The sequence below is a fragment of the Quercus lobata genome, chromosome 8, assembly GCF_001633185.2.
Source record: "Quercus lobata isolate SW786 chromosome 8, ValleyOak3.0 Primary Assembly, whole genome shotgun sequence".
NCBI classification, from domain to species: Eukaryota; Viridiplantae; Streptophyta; class Magnoliopsida; order Fagales; family Fagaceae; genus Quercus; species Quercus lobata.
The window spans coordinates 51,574,623-51,590,376 of NC_044911.1; the positions used below are offsets into that span (position 1 = coordinate 51,574,623).

The window sequence follows — 15,754 nt, forward strand, 5'->3', positions numbered from 1 at the left end:
TAAGTTTGTATTTATGATGTGTATTGTAGCAAAATGAATCTAAAAAACATCAAGGCAGATAAATCTCTTCTTCCTACTGATGCAGTAATTTTATAAAAACCATAACAACATTGCTCTTACTTAATCTAAATTGCTGAAATTCCATCACATCATCCAACAGAAGTCCTAATTATCTGATTACAATCTCTCAAAACATTCTTTGGTACACTTCAGCTTACCTCAGCATAAGTACATGTGAGAACTTCAAACAGCCACACCTTTCGCCATTCAATCTCCGTCTCCGGCTGCTTAAATACTAAAGGAGAAAATAAAAATCATCATAATTTCAGTAGAAAACACACAAGGCCTTTAATGAAGGAGACTAATTGCAAACTTGAAAAGAAGCATAGTAGCAAACTCAATATATGCCTTAGGAACCAGTGGGCTTGCAACCAAACCAATAGAACATGTGAAATCCTTGAAAAGTACCAGAACTAATAGATAAGCAGTGAGTTAAAATGAGAAATCTCAATGCAAGTACTAATGGAAATTTGTTTTTGCCTACAGTTGTAAACGCCTTTCTTTTTTCTTTTTTTCTTTTTCATTCTTGAATTATTTGGATTAAGTAGCAAATGTCGCAAAAAAAAAAAAAAAATTCAAGAATTATCCATAAATAATTTCATTCTGACAAATTCAATTAAAGTGAACTAAGGTGGAAGCCAAAAGTCGATTAAACATAAAGACGTGTATGACGTTTGAAAAATTATTAGTATGCAAGGCAGAACATGATCATGATTACAGGATGATACAGCTGAAACCAAGAATATAAACAATATGTTATTTTCCACACCAGCATATAAAACAGGATTGAAATCTATTGCAAAATAATTTATCTCTATCCAGTCATTAAAGCATAAACAAGAGGTCAGACCACATACTCCAGCAGCAATTCTGCAGGAAGCCTACTGCAGCTTGGCATCACCATTTTCTTGGACACTAGTCACTGGAGTTGTGGAGCCACTCTTCCTTGATTGCCCTGTAATGGTTCGGCCCATGAACTTTCCTGCTTTGCTCAGTCCACTGCCAACAGCTCCAAGGCCAGTTCCCACAAGCCCAACTCCGGCACCAACACCACTTCCCACAAGCCCAGCCCCAGCACCAAGACCAGTACCTACAAATCCAACACCAGACCCAACCAGTGTTGCAGCTCCGTCAATTGCGTCCATTGTACTCCCTATAACTCCTGCTTCTTTCAGTTTCTTTCTTGCTTCTAGGATCATCTTCTCTTCTTCTAGAGCAGCCAACTGCTCTTCCTTGTTAAATTCGTGGTATAAGACCTAAAATTAAAAAAATAACAATACCCTTGAATTAAAAAAATAAAAATAAAATTTTATGAAAAGAAGGGACAAGACCCCCCTGCATAGAATACATATGATGTGAATGAGAAATTTTTTATAATTATATTGCAGGCCTTTCTTTAACATACAATAGAAGACACATCACTAATAAAAATGAGAAGCAATTTCTACCTTAATTGTAAGAGTCCCTCTATCCTTTTTATCTTTTATTTTCAGCATGTCAAGTGATGGTTGCAGTCTCAAATCAAGCTCTTTCTCGGATTCAGCTTCCAGGTCATTCAAAGTTAGCTTTGCTATTCCCAATCTCTTGTCTTGCCCAATGTCCTCATCAAAAACCTGTTGGAAGAGTTCATGAACATTAGTTGCATTACTAGTAACAGAGGCATGAGATTTACAGGTTATAGGCAGAAGATAATTAGGGAGGGGGAGGGGGGGGGGATACATATTGGCAACTCAGCTACATATAGAGATATATGGCCAGACCATAACATGAAAATAGCAGAGTTCCTGTAGTAGGAACTGTTATAATTCAAAGTAGGCACACGTAAAATTGTATCTATGATGGTAAGCTGGTAACAGGTAATGCATTTTCCCCTCTAAAATTTATGTGTGACTATGCAAGCATGAGTCTCTGTGTATGTAACAACAGAACTTCCACCAGATATGACCAAAACCTACATCCATGAGATCAAAAGATCCTACTTATATTTGCATGTCCGTTACATCTCTTCTAACACTACTTTTTTTTTAGAGGGGGGGTGGGGGGATAAGTGATAAGTATTATTAAGAAATAGTGAGGTATGAAAATAAAAAATGGAAGCACAATGTGTGCAACCCCATGCCCATGCAAAATAGGTGCATAGGAAAAGAATTAAAATTGCTCTAAAGATTTCTCAGTGTCATTAAACATGTGAGAATTCTGCTCCTTCCACACTAGCCACATCAACATGAGTACATGATGGCACCATATTCCAGACGCCCAAAGAATGGTTTCCAAATCCATTCCTCTGAGCTCAAAGAAGGGACAATACTGATGGAGGCATCACCCATTGAACCCCAAACATCCGAAAGATTTCATTCCGCAATGCATATACAACATCACAATGGAGCAGTAAATGGTACACTGTTTCTCTGCTACAACAAAATAAGCAACACCAGCCCACTAATGAAAAACCCCTCTTGTTGATGTTGTCAATAGTGAGAATTTTACCCCACAATGCTGTCCAAAAAAATAAGGCCACTCTCATAGGGGACTTAACCCCTCCATACATTCTTCCAAGGGGAATAATTTCCATTGGTACCATGGATAGCCTTGTAATAGGTTCAAACATTTCTTGAAACTTGATTTAGCTATCCCATGCTTTCCTAGTTCTTATAAGATATCCACAATCCACTCCCAAGTCTCATCCAAAATTCTAAATTTCAGGAGCTCAAAAGTCCAATTTATTGACCTACCTGTTCTTTTTATCTCTACTAAGTTCCCACCATCAATCCTACTACACCTCAGCTCCCAGCTAATGGCTGAGCCAAAAAAAAAAAGGTTTGGGGAACCATGGCTAAGTTTAATCCTATAAATATACACAATTGGAAGTGTAGTTTTAAAGATCTAGTTATATGTGTCCTAGGGTTGACAAATCTTTAAATTTGGGTTTTTAGTTAACAAGTTATGGTCAATTTTATATCAAGGGGCAAACCTGTAAATTTTGAAATCCCTGCAAATTAAGGGTTTTGGTAGTTTACTCGAGTTTAGAATTTTCTAGTAGATCCTAAACCTTTTCTTCCCTTTATCTTCTATTTTCTCCCTTTCTCTACTCTCTTTTCCTCTTCTCTTTCTTGTGATATTATTCATAGGTACTGTTTATCCAACCCCTAAACATCATAAAATTCTCTTTTCCTTCTTCCTTACAACCCCAAGTCTAGCCCTTTCTTTTACAATTTACATATCATAATCCTATAGATATTTAAATGCTATTTCGTTACAAAATGTTTTGCTGTTTTTCTAACTTTTTTTTTTTTTTTTTGGATAGGTAATAAAACTTTCATTCAAAAAAACTGAGCATCATGTTCATGATGGTGAACATTCTGATCAAGAAAAATTATAGCAGGTTCAAAGACTCAATCTAATAGAATGTAAGAAATTAGAAATGGAAATACAATTTGTAAAACCCCAAACACGCGCCCACTAAAACAAAGTACCAAAGAGAAGAGCTTTTAAAAGATCTAAGGTTCCCTCCTTGTCTTCAAAGATGTGTTTATTACGTTCCGTCCAAACCAGCCAAATTAAGCATGCCAGGACCATATTCCATATGGTTGACAGATGCTTTCCAAACCAGTTTCTCCAAGCAAAGAGGAGAGAGCTAACTGTCATTGGCATTACACAATGGATCCCAAATACCTCGAAAATCGCACTCCATAAAGCATGAGAAAACTTACAGTGGAGAAGAAGATGATCCACAGTTTCCCCATCACAACAACACTTGTTAACCAAGGTCTGACCACGCTTGACTAGATTAACACTTGGAAGTTTTAATCTATGGATATCTTTTATTTCCTTCTATAAAGAGTATAAATATCAGGTGCAGCTGGCAAAAACTCTCAGAAAAACCAGATCAAAGATTGAAGTGATTTTAAAATATGATCTAGTTTGGATATGGGACCTAATTGGCACCCTTTATAGCCTACTTTAGTTACTATTAAGTCTAATTATCAAGTAACTTTACATGAAATTGCAGCTAGTTCAATTTGAATTAAATTTAGGGCACTCTATTTTGGTGCCTTAACTATATTAGGAGTTCAGTTTCAATCATGAATTATCAACTTAATCCTTAGAGGGTCTGAAAATGGTTTAACATTACCTTTGTGCTCATTTTCCAATTAGAAATAAAGTGATTTCCTTGAAATTAGAATACAAATCGAGTGATATAACCTATAGTTAACTTTAATCCTCACTAATACAAGGCCCAAAAGTTCAAAAGAGGTACAATTTATATCATTTCGGCAATTAAATTTAACAGCAAATGGAGGCAAGGGTAGTATTGAATCGTTCTCAAAACTTCAAGGAAAAAATTAAACAAAAAAAAGGGAGTGGGGAGGGGGCTAAATTGGACTCTAATATATCCTATAGTTAACTTTAATCCTTACTAATACAAGGCCCAAAAGTTCAAAAGAGGTACAATTTATATAATTTCGGCAATTAACTTTAACAGAAAATGGAGGCAAGGGTAGCATTGAACCGTTCTCAAAACTTCAAGGAAAAAATATAACAAAAAAAAGGGAGTGGGGAAGGGGCTAAATTGGACTCTGATATAGAGTTTAGGAAGCAAAATAATAGTTGGGCCTTGAGTTTAATTAAAGTAGGGGTAGTTTGGCAAATTCAATATTTTGTATAATAAGTTGTATGCCTACACAAGAGCCTTATGAGTCTTTTTATAAATTTTTTCTAGTGTTTCCTGCTTGTTTTAGTGGTTCTTTTTAATTATTCAAGAGATTCAGAGTTTCTAGGAAAAAGAATGCCAATAGCCTGCCTATTTAAAAGCCTTTATATAATCTAGCAAAATTCCAGCAGTATATTAAACCTTTTTAACTTTTATGAGTGTGATTGCCTTATCCTTCCTTACATATAATTGCCTGGACTTTCTAAACCACATTTCTACCGTTAAAACATAAACAACTCAGACAAGTTTGAAAATTTCTTAAAAAAACATCTGCACTCTTTCATACAAGTTAAATTAAATAAACACTGTGCACTAAAAATGAATCCTACTAACCAAGAATTTTTAGATTCTAGCAGAAGTACAATACTAAGAGAAACGGCAGAAGAGTATAGCAAGGCGGAAAAAGGAGTATTAGTGGATCAAAACCTCAAGTATAAGGGACTGTGTCTCCTTGTCTTCTACTATCAAGTCAAATGTTTGATTCCAAACAGGATTCAGATTGTTATCAACAACCTTTGTTTTGACCTTGAATAGTGGCCGAATATGCACAACAACATAAGGATCAGATTTTCCAATCATTTCCATGTTCTTCAAATCATTTGCTTTTACGATTGTCAAGGCAATCTTTCCCTGTGGTTTAAGCTCTAATTCACTGCATAAAAAAAAAAGAAAAAGAAAAAAAAAGGAACACTTAACTAGCTTAACATTTGTGATGAACTGAACACACAAAAAAATCATCTAAATACAACCAATTTAAAGACAGCATATATTTGAACATAAAAAAAGGAGGAGATATCCACAGGAGAACCCCATTAACCAATTTTGAACTCTCTGGCTCTCTTAAGATAATCACTTGAGTAGTTTTGCAGCAATTTGAAACCTCAAAATAAAACCAAGCAGACAGGAAGGAACAAAAAATATATGATACATGGTTACCTTGTATCAACAGGTATACCGCCAATTGGAACAATAATCCTATGGGGCCACTGGAGCATATCTGTGACAATCGTATTGACAGTATCCTACCAAATATAGTGTAAACTGCATAATGAGTCTAAGTAAGAATACAAAATCAACCAGGAGGGCTAGATATGAAAATAAAACTTACATCAATCATATCTGAAATTCCAGGGATGGCTGTTAAGCTACCACCAACAGCCTTCAGAGTATAATCAATTCTAGGCTTTGGCTGATTAAATGTAAATAAGCATTAGACAATTTTAAAATAACAATAACTAATTTGAAGAAAAAGAAGAAGAAGTGAAATAGTAACTATGCTCATTATTTTATTAGATATAATCTCACTAAAACCATAAGATGTAATAACTTGATTGCTTAGACTGAATTTGATAGAAAAGCGGGAGGATAATAAGATAACAATTTTCCCCCATATGCATTTGGTTGGAGGAATGGAAAAGAGTGAAGATGGAATGTTGATGTCAATTTCCTCTGTTTGCTTGAGAAAAAGAATAGGAGGAAAGAAATAATAATTTATATCAATTTGCTATTACACACATTAAATAAAAGTTTTGAAAATTTTATTTTACAACATGAAGTTTTATAATAATAATAATTAATCATGTAATACCATATGGTATTAAGTATAAAATTTGAAAACCTTATCCTAGTTCGTTATTGCCTTACTGTAGTTCATTGTGTAATGTATAGTACTATTATTGTCGTTTTATTTATTTTCAGATCCCACTTAATATTTTATAAATAACAACAAAATCATGCAAATTGTATTTTTCAAATTTGATAAAAGTTGAAATATTAGCCAAAAAAAAGAAGGTGAAATAAGAAAAGCAAATTTGAAAATTGGGGGAAAATTGGAAATATAACGTTGGAAAGTGAGAGGATAGAGGGAAAAATGAATTTGTCATCCTTTTTCCATCCTTCTTTATTCATATCTACCACACAGTAGAAAACTCTCCTCCCCCTTTTCCACTTTTCAATTTCAATCCTCCCTAAAAAGTATTCTACCAAACCATTCCTTAGGGAGAAAAAGGTAGGAAAGGAAAAAAAAAATTTTGATTTATCACTCCAGAGAGTTTATTAAATCTATGCACGCATCATACCTTCTCTATTTCCAATTTCTACTCCGTCAAACTTAAATCTCACTTACATGACAAAGCTATTTACATTTTCTGGTAACATGATAATTTCTATGCATAAACACTAATTTGGAAATAACATGTATGCTACAGATACATGAACCCCACTTCCTATTAGATACAGGTACCTGTACGGCTGTACCAGGTTCAACAGTAGTACAACCTGTACTAGAGTTCTGGGAAAGAACTTATTCAACAAATGGAGGACAGGTAAATAAAACCTTATTATATATTTGCAAGCAGTTCAAAAATCTTCTCTGACATACCTCAGAAAGTAGGGCAACAACAACAGCAGAAATACAAGGGATCTCTTCAGCAAGTTGGAAAATAACACGAGCAACAGTGAAGACTTGAAGATCCTTCAACTGAGGCAGATGGCACCATAACAGTATTTAATTCAATACTATATACCATAACTTGAATTGTTAAGGAGGAGAAATTAACATAAACTTATATCCAATGCAAATGATATTTTTCAAAGTTGATGATGCACCAACCTGGATGGGTATTGAAGCAACAAGAGCAGCTTCAACGCCTAAAATGATGCTTGTATCACCACCCCACCTGAAATCAATATCCATTATAATCTGACCTTCCTTAAGACTCTGAACACGTATACCTGCATTGAAATTCAATGGACAATATAGTATAACAGTTACATCACATATTTAAGGGGAAATGGGAAATATATAGGGAAAAAAAATTCAGAAACTTGATAACACTTGAAAATTGAAAATTTACTCATTAATTAAAAAATATATATATGCCCCACCATTGATCATACGAAAGAAAAAACAAGCACAACATGATGACTCTATAAGCAGTAAATGTATCTTAAAGATCAAATATTTCAAAGACTATAGATCATTGAGGCAAACTTGCCTACATTGAAGTTAAAGTGTACCTTACAGGGTGAGGCATTCTTGGGAAATCAAAGATGTTAAGGAAAAGAATAGATTACTCTGATTCTTGAATTGAATAAAATAGGCACATTTAATTTTGCCTATTAAAGTCTCATTTAATCAGAAAATCTTTTCCTCATGTAGAACATTTTTGTCCTTCTTGTTTTGACCTCCCTAAGCAAATAGTTTTTTGTTTTATTTTATTTTATACAAGATAGAAATTCTACAGCCTAATCTAAGTGTATATGTGTGTGAAGCTCCCTTCTGAAAACTTGAACCTCGGCCCTGCTCCCAACACCCCACAAGCACTTATACTTGTAGAGTGACCATCACACCAAGGGTGTGCGGTGATTCCCTGAGCAAATAGTTGATCAGACTCCATAATTTTCCTTTTTTTTTATAAGAACACTTGGCTTGTGATGGGGCTTACTAGTTATTATGGCCTGATCTCAGTTTTAATTAGCAAATAATCTGACTTCTTGATAACAGAACAAACTTCAAGCACTTCTCCCTTATTGCCAACTTTTTCTAATGTTTTCAAGATTGGAATTGAAGCTATGCACTTTTCACACACACACAGAGAGAGAGAGAGTACTTTGATAGTTGATATTCACCAAAATAAACAAAGCACACTGTAAAATAACTGCGATAATTTTTACAGGGAAAAATTTATATATATATTTATATTTCCCTTAAAAATACTCATTTACCATTGACTATATATTTTGAGAGACAGTTGAAGATCATCTACGCTATGTTTGTTTCGGCATAAAATATTTCCAAATATATATTTTCTGCATTTCCAGGTAGTTGGTGCAACTGAAAATCTTAATTAACAGTAAAAATAACTTGCAATCAATGGAAAATAACCCAAAAGAGATACAAATGATTTATGCTTCTCCATATTACACAACTTCCCTTCCCAACAAAAAGATAAAAATTAAATTAAAAGCTCTTGAGTCTCAATGGTAATTGGTGCAAACACTAGATGCAAAACCCCCCAATCATACGGCTCGATGATGGAGGCCTAATACTCTTTGGACCTAATTAATGTTGATTGATGCTAAGATATTTTGGATTATTTTCAGGAATTAATGTTATTAATTTTATTCATGTATTTAATACAATTGGTATTTTTTTCATGCTTTTCCAGCTTTAATAATACTTTTTCTTACCTATCAAAAAAAATAATAATAATAATTGGTTACTATTTATTTCCTTTCCTTGATGTAACTTGATAACTCTATTCGAAGGCCCCATAATTTAGTGTTGGAGAGTCACTGAGTTTTCATTTTATTAACAAACTAGCTTTGGAATTTTCCTCCAATGGCTTAGTGCTAACTCCAGACGACCTTAGGTATTTGATTCCTAGGACTTTTATCTTTCTTTTCACCACTTGGTGCTAACTCCAAGCAACCCTAGTGCTGACTCCCAAGTTTTATCTTTTTGCGTTGTTCTTCTTCTTTTATCCATTCCCCACATTGTCACCTTTGAAATTGCTTTGTGTATCATTAGTAAGCTTCTCTCTCTCTCTCTCTCTCTCTCTCTCTCTCACACACACACACAGCCCATAACCACCAATTTGCCATCTACCCACATCCATTGAATGAAGCCAATGTGATCAAATCAACAATCAGAAACAAAGCCAGAGTAATCAGTTGTGATCAAGATTATTATTATTTCTCTTCTTCTGAATTTTCCAATACCACAGATTGGATTGACAGTCAAATTTATTTTTTCTTAAACCTAATCATTGGTTCCTCTCTTGCCACTCTCTACACTGACAGTAATCTTAGCAGAAGTAAGCAATAATGGTTGACCATAAACATATTTAACCAAAAAAATATAAAAAAAGTTGATTTTGGTAAATAATAAGTTAAAATGAAGCTGATTGGAATCAATCTTGAATAGATGTATTAAAAATGGTAAAAAATAGCATTTGCAATTCTCCTCACGATTAAATACAACAATAACAACAACACACACCTACAGGTGGAATTACTAAAACGCATTTAGGAAAAAAAAAAGAAAAAAAAAAAAAAAAAAAAAAAAAAAAAAGAAGAATAAGAATTATGAACAATATAATTGAAGAAGAAATAAGCAACTAATGAAAGCTCTGCATTTAGGGAAAAAAAAAAAAAGAAAAAAAGAAAAAAAAGAATAAGAATTATGAGCAATATAGTTGAAGAAGAAATAAGCAACTAATGAAAGCTCACAGTCTACCTTACAACTAAAAATATCAAAATGGAAAAACCAACTAGATAAACCAAAATCAGGATATTATCATAGTACAGGTTCAGCTCACAACCATATAACTAAAATCTGGAGTATGCAATTTTAGTAGATGGCTCCCAAAAAGAGAGAGACCAGACAGTTGAGATCATTTTGTTTATTTGGAGCAAAAGGTTGATGGTGTTTTATGCTTGTGAACTAATGAATGTGTGTTTTTAAAAATTAATTTTTAGGTTGATTTTTCTAGTTGCTCTATGTACTATTCATTATTTCAATGAAATTTTTTTTATATAATTATATGGAATTACATGAAACGTTAATAATTTTCTATGTGAGATAATAATGTGCACTTTCAGGAACATTCAGATGCAACCAATTATAGGAAAACAAATCATTTTCCTTGAAAATATTTCCAGTCCAAAAAAATTAATATATCTTACACCAAAGTGGACAGAGTGTTATATATTAATCTTTTTAGTTTTCTACCATACAGTTGAAGAAGAGATAAGGATATGCAAGTATGGATCCTTTTCTTTTATCATATCGAGGCTGAGTTAACAAACAACCTAAATAGGTTTTAAGCAAATAGGAAACAAACGGAAGAGAAGATCTAAACAACAAGAGAGGTGGGAGAAAAAAGACAAACGGGAAATTGGCTTTCCTCTACCACCTTAAAAGCTGATTAGCTAATAAAGAAGCAAATTTTCATTCACCTGAAAAAGGGGCAAGCAAACATACTCCTAAGGCAGTGGTGATGTACACTTCAACCCTACTTATAAAAACATTTTAGGACTTAACAGACTTATTAACCTCCTTCCATAAAAATTCTAAAAACTTCTTGCGTGCAATACATTCTTAAAGAAATGCAGTAAAATTCAGTAAATACTAAGAATTAAGAAATGTCTAGGGTATCTCTATGACATAAAACTACAGCAGTCAAACAAAAAGGTACACACACATACACATTGAGAGTGAGAGAGAGAGAGATCTAAAAGTAATTAATGATTCATACCTTCAATTTTGGGAGCCACAGTACCAAGGGACAATTTGTTGAATTTTAAAGCTGTAATTCCAGGTGGACGGTATTCTTCAAGAAGAGGTTCAACAGATTCTTTTATAACTATTTCTGCTGCCTGAGAATAAACACATCCAACAACTTTGATTTGAATATTTCATAAAAAAATTACACATATGGTTCCAGCATGGTTACTTAAATTTCTTCGTTCTCTATTCTTCTACCATACATAAGTTTCCCCCTCCTCCCCCTTCATGTCTGCCTCATCCTCTATGAACAGATTTCATTAATTTATCCAACAAACACTCATACACACACATACACATTTCAAAACTAATTCCTAACTCAATAAAGTTAAGGATAGCCAAACTTGGTCCTGGGATCTACAACTGATATTTTCATATCTGTGAAGTAATAGATAGAAGAAGACAGTCTTTCATATATAATAAACGAGTAGAAGGGAATAGAAGGACAAGTACCCACTACAATCACTTGAAAGAAAAGTTGCTTGAAAACCAATAAGCTATCTCAGAAATTCTATTTTGCATCATAAGACCACATAAAAATGCAGGAGGTCCACATAAGCTTTCACGAACACATTCTTTTTTCTTATATCAGCCCCTAATATTTCTTCAATTACAAGATTATTTATTCTTTGTCCATGGATGGCCCTGTGGTTCCAGAGGCAACACAGTAATTAAAAGTCAATTTTCATTTTTCAGTTGAGATAACTGGAAGCTTAGTGATATGTTCTTCAATAATTAAAAGACAATTGACTGCCACCTTGATTAGTACTATTTACAACAATTAAGGGCCAAAAGTGAGCAAGGATGCCAAACTTAATGATTGCATAGTTGTTACATTCTAACCGAGAAAAATATCTTACAACAATTTGGTATACAACAACAATATGCATATTATCTGACAGAGGCAGCAAGTGAAAAGGCTTACATCTGCAACATATGGCCACATTTTGCTTAGTTGCTTGTTCAGCCATTTCACCTGAAAATGCCAACCAAAGTATGTCATAAAGTGGACCAACAACATCAAGCCCCATCAAATTAATTTCACAAAAGAACAAACTTTTTTGAAACATTGCCAAGCAGGAATAGCTTTAAACCTCGGAACTGGAAATGAAGAGCTTAACTCAGACTGCCACAGGTATTGCAAAGCCAAATAATTTGTTCAATAATCAAATGAACTTTTTTCCATTTCAATCTCAGTCTCTCTCTCTCTCTCTTTTCTTTTTAATGTTGATAGGATCTAAGTTGAGTTTTCAGAAACTTGAAAGTATAAAACTGATTACGTTTCTAAAATCCTAAAGATATTTAAAACACATTGCAATTAAAAGCAAATCAATTTATGTATTGTTCCTTTCTGTTCATCATGAAAAATAATATTGGGAGGGGAGGGGGAGGCAGGTCAAAGCCGTGACATAGGAGGGGAGAATCTTCATAATTTACAAAACAGAGGCAAGTTCTGCTCAAAAGGTTGGGAAAAAAATTATTAAAACCTTATCAGACAATCAAATAATAACAACCATAAAAAAATAAAACAAGAACCAACCTGTTCAAAGACAGGGAAAGATATCCATTCAGGAAAATTTTCACCGCAAATTTTCTTCAAATCTTCTCGATCAAGGGACCCAAGGAGTTTTATATCAACAGCCTACAAAAGAAAAGAATCATACTGGATATTTTGCACCAAGTGAATGAATTCCGCCTGAAATATGAAGTCAATCTTTAGATATACATGCCCAATCGTAAGTTTTTTGCATTTCAACAATATTACATTCTTTTTTCCTACTACTCATTAAGTGCATTTTATCCCTCTTTCTCTCCTTATAAGTTAAAGGTAAAACAACAACATTTTTTTGTTGTTGATAAATTGTTACTAGCGGGAGAGGAGGGATTTGAACGCTAGTTCCCCTCATAAAGGAGACCAATCAATGCCATTGAATTACAAGGCTCTTGAAAACTACTTAAAACTTTTCAGCCATAGTAAAAACTAAAAAGATCTAATGTTTGCAGATCTCGTACCTCACTTCCTTCTTCTTTTTTCTTTCTAATTATTCTTGGTTCTAATTGAAATGTCAGCTCAGCTAAAGCTGCTGAAAAGAAACCCACTAGCATCAGCAAGCAACAAAGGCCCCAGATGAGCAGAAGGGTCCAAATAGGTAACTAGTTGGCTCCAAGAAACAGGTCTAACAAGATAATTGCCTTATTGTGCACATCTTCTATGCAAGTAATCCGACTTCGGCTTAAAAACCTTTAGCAATCATTTACTAAGGGTTGGTGCCCCAAACACCAGTGTACGTGCTTAGTGTCATATATTTTGTTCACAACTGATCCCAACCCAGAATTGACAGCCGATGTAAAATTTAGTCACTCTATTATGTATTGTTACACTACATATTCTTGTTGTTTACCAAAAAATAAAAATACACCTGGAAGTGCATTTGATACCAGAACTAACAGAAATTGCCATATTTCGCCGAAATTTAACCATCACAGAATAATGCTAAACTTGAAATTTTTACAAGCCCTCAAGATATCTCTAACCTATCAAAACAATAATCACTCTCACACCGCAAATTGTTTAACAACAAAAGGAATTCAACGACAACAGCAAATTAGAACGAAACGAAGCTTAGGATGATACGAATTATCGTAAAAATTGGCATACCTTAGCAATTCGCTTGGTGCTTCGGTAACGCATCATGTGTTTCCATCCAGCCATCAACGCAATCCCGAACAACATCCCCATGAAAACCCCCGAAATCAACCCCATTTTCCTTTTTCTTTTCCTCAGATTCCAATCACAAATTCCTCTAAAAAAAAACAACAACAACAACTAAATAACCAAAAATTCATAACCGAATTTCAAAAAAAAAAAACAAAAAGCACAAATTAACAAACACATACATGAGAGAGAGAGAGAGAGAGGCGTAGACTTACAGAGAGAGTAACTGACGAAAAGGAGAGAGAATGGATGAGGGAGAGAGAGAAATAATTGTGAAGTTTTTCTCACTCTAGAAAGTATCGGTTTTCTTTTTTAGTGTCTGGCACTGGCTGGTTCTAAACGTCGCAATCTCAGAGAGCTGTGGGAATTCATTGTAAGCTTTTATTATTATTACTACTTCCTCAATTTTGGAAAAAAAAAAAAATACAATTTATATATATATTACGAAGCATTTGCATTCAATTTCAAGGCCTGTAGGCCATACCATAGAGAAGAGAAGAGAATAGCCTCTCTGTCTTCTCCGTCAGCCTTTTCGGTTTGATACTTAAAAAAAGTATTTTCAACCGACACGTTAGAATATATAAATGTATCGTATGTATTATAATTTGTAATTTGCAATTACATTTTGGGCCCGTTGGGTTCTTTGACTTTGTGGCAATATCTAAAGCTGAAGTGAAGAGCCAAGAGAGAGCCAAATATGCGAGGGATAAAATTGGATAAGGATAATAGCTTTTAAATAGTAAATACTATAAAAGTATACGAACTTTTCTTTTTTTGGGTGTTTCTACTATTCATCTCCAGTGCGTATGAGTCCCGTGTGTTTGACTGTTTGTGTTACCGACTTGACATCAAATCTCAATTTCACAATCCTAACAGCTTTTTAATCCTTTTGTTTGTACCAAACTACCAATCAAGATTCGCTGCCCCTCCATTAGAGGAAGAATATATTTTTTGTTTTTTTAAAGAATTTTAATATAACGTGGATTGGTTGGCATGGTTAAATGAAAAATGATCAAACCGTTACTTTTTGGGTAAATTTTATTACTAGTATTATTTTCCCCATTTCTTTTAGTTTTTGGCAGTGAGATTCGAGTATACAATATTTGATCCAAAAGAAGGTGGAAGTAGCAGAGTTTATGATTGACCAAGTTTAGTCATGTGTACACATGTGCCGCTTTACGCGTTTTTTAGGATCCACAGAAACCGGGCATAGAGTCATGTCTTTTGCTCTTCTTCATTTTTAATCAAATTTTCAATGACAAGCATGCCTACTTTGTTGCCAAATTGCCTATGGCTACTTATTTGGTTCGTTGTTTTCTTTCTTTCTCTTTTTTTTTTTGGCCTGAATTTTCAACATTTTCTTATTTGTAGCCACATTTTATATACTCTTGCTGAGGATACTCTTGAATACTAGCACTTACACCAATTTATATTAAACATCAATCGTGCACAAATCACAGTGACGTGCAACACATTTTCAATTTTGATGTTGCAATTCGTCAAAAGGCGTTTTAACTTTTGTGGGATCCTTCCGTTACATATACTTATCATTGAACTTCTTTGCTTTGTTCTTGTAGTTCTGTTTTTCAGCTTTTTTATTTTATTTTAATTTATATATATATAAAAACACAATCTTATATTGCAATTCTTCAAAAGGCTTTTAAACTTCCATTCCTACCATCTGGTCAACTGTAAACTTGCCTTGAGCCCAAGGCAATCCTTGCCACAGATTTCAAGTAACGTAGGTACAGGAAAATTGTGATTGTGACATATATAATAAGTAACTAAATTTCACAGAAAGGAAAAGAAGAAAAAAAAATCTCAATGTATTTTATCATTAAAATAAAAAAGAAATGAGAAATACAACCGTAAGCAGTGATCCAGAAGTTTGTTTTATAATCCATATAGAAAGAAAGAAAGAATGTAATCCACTCTAAAGTCTAAAGGCCATGTATTTCAGGTATTTTTCAACTCTTTC

General features: G+C 33.8%; 1 protein-coding gene across 3 annotated transcripts; it reads right to left on the reverse strand.

Annotated features, from left to right (window-relative positions):
- On the reverse strand, window positions 1–14,346 carry LOC115955665 (synaptotagmin-4). 3 transcript variants are annotated; one of them, XM_031073893.1, is made up of 14 exons: window positions 14,261–14,346; window positions 13,992–14,134; window positions 13,720–13,864; window positions 12,601–12,702; window positions 11,986–12,036; window positions 11,032–11,152; window positions 7,383–7,504; window positions 7,152–7,250; window positions 5,880–5,960; window positions 5,708–5,793; window positions 5,198–5,423; window positions 1,509–1,673; window positions 918–1,316; window positions 1–295 (listed from the first exon to the last, which is right to left on the reverse strand). In XM_031073893.1, the coding sequence occupies exons 3-13, from the start codon at window positions 13,822–13,824 to the stop codon at window positions 942–944; spliced, it is 1,533 nt and encodes a 510-aa protein (XP_030929753.1). In that variant the 5' UTR covers window positions 13,825–13,864; window positions 13,992–14,134; window positions 14,261–14,346; the 3' UTR covers window positions 1–295; window positions 918–941. The 3 variants fall into 3 exon arrangements, with proteins under 3 accessions (XP_030929753.1, XP_030929755.1, XP_030929754.1); XM_031073895.1 differs by having other exon boundaries at window positions 911–1,316; window positions 14,261–14,341; XM_031073894.1 differs by lacking the exon at window positions 14,261–14,346 and having other exon boundaries at window positions 13,992–14,172.
- Between the last annotated feature and the right edge of the window lie 1,408 nt (window positions 14,347–15,754).

Coding starts and splice junctions, on each gene's coding strand:
- LOC115955665 (XM_031073893.1), bottom strand. CDS start 13,824: ATGGGGTTGATTTCGGGGGTTTTCATGGGGATGTTGTTCGGGATTGCG. Junction 12,037..12,600: donor CTTTCCCTGTCTTTGAACAG/GTTGGTTCTTGT, acceptor TGGCATTTTCAG/GTGAAATGGCTGAACAAGCA. Junction 7,251..7,382: donor TTGCTTCAATACCCATCCAG/GTTGGTGCATCA, acceptor CATCTGCCTCAG/TTGAAGGATCTTCAAGTCTT.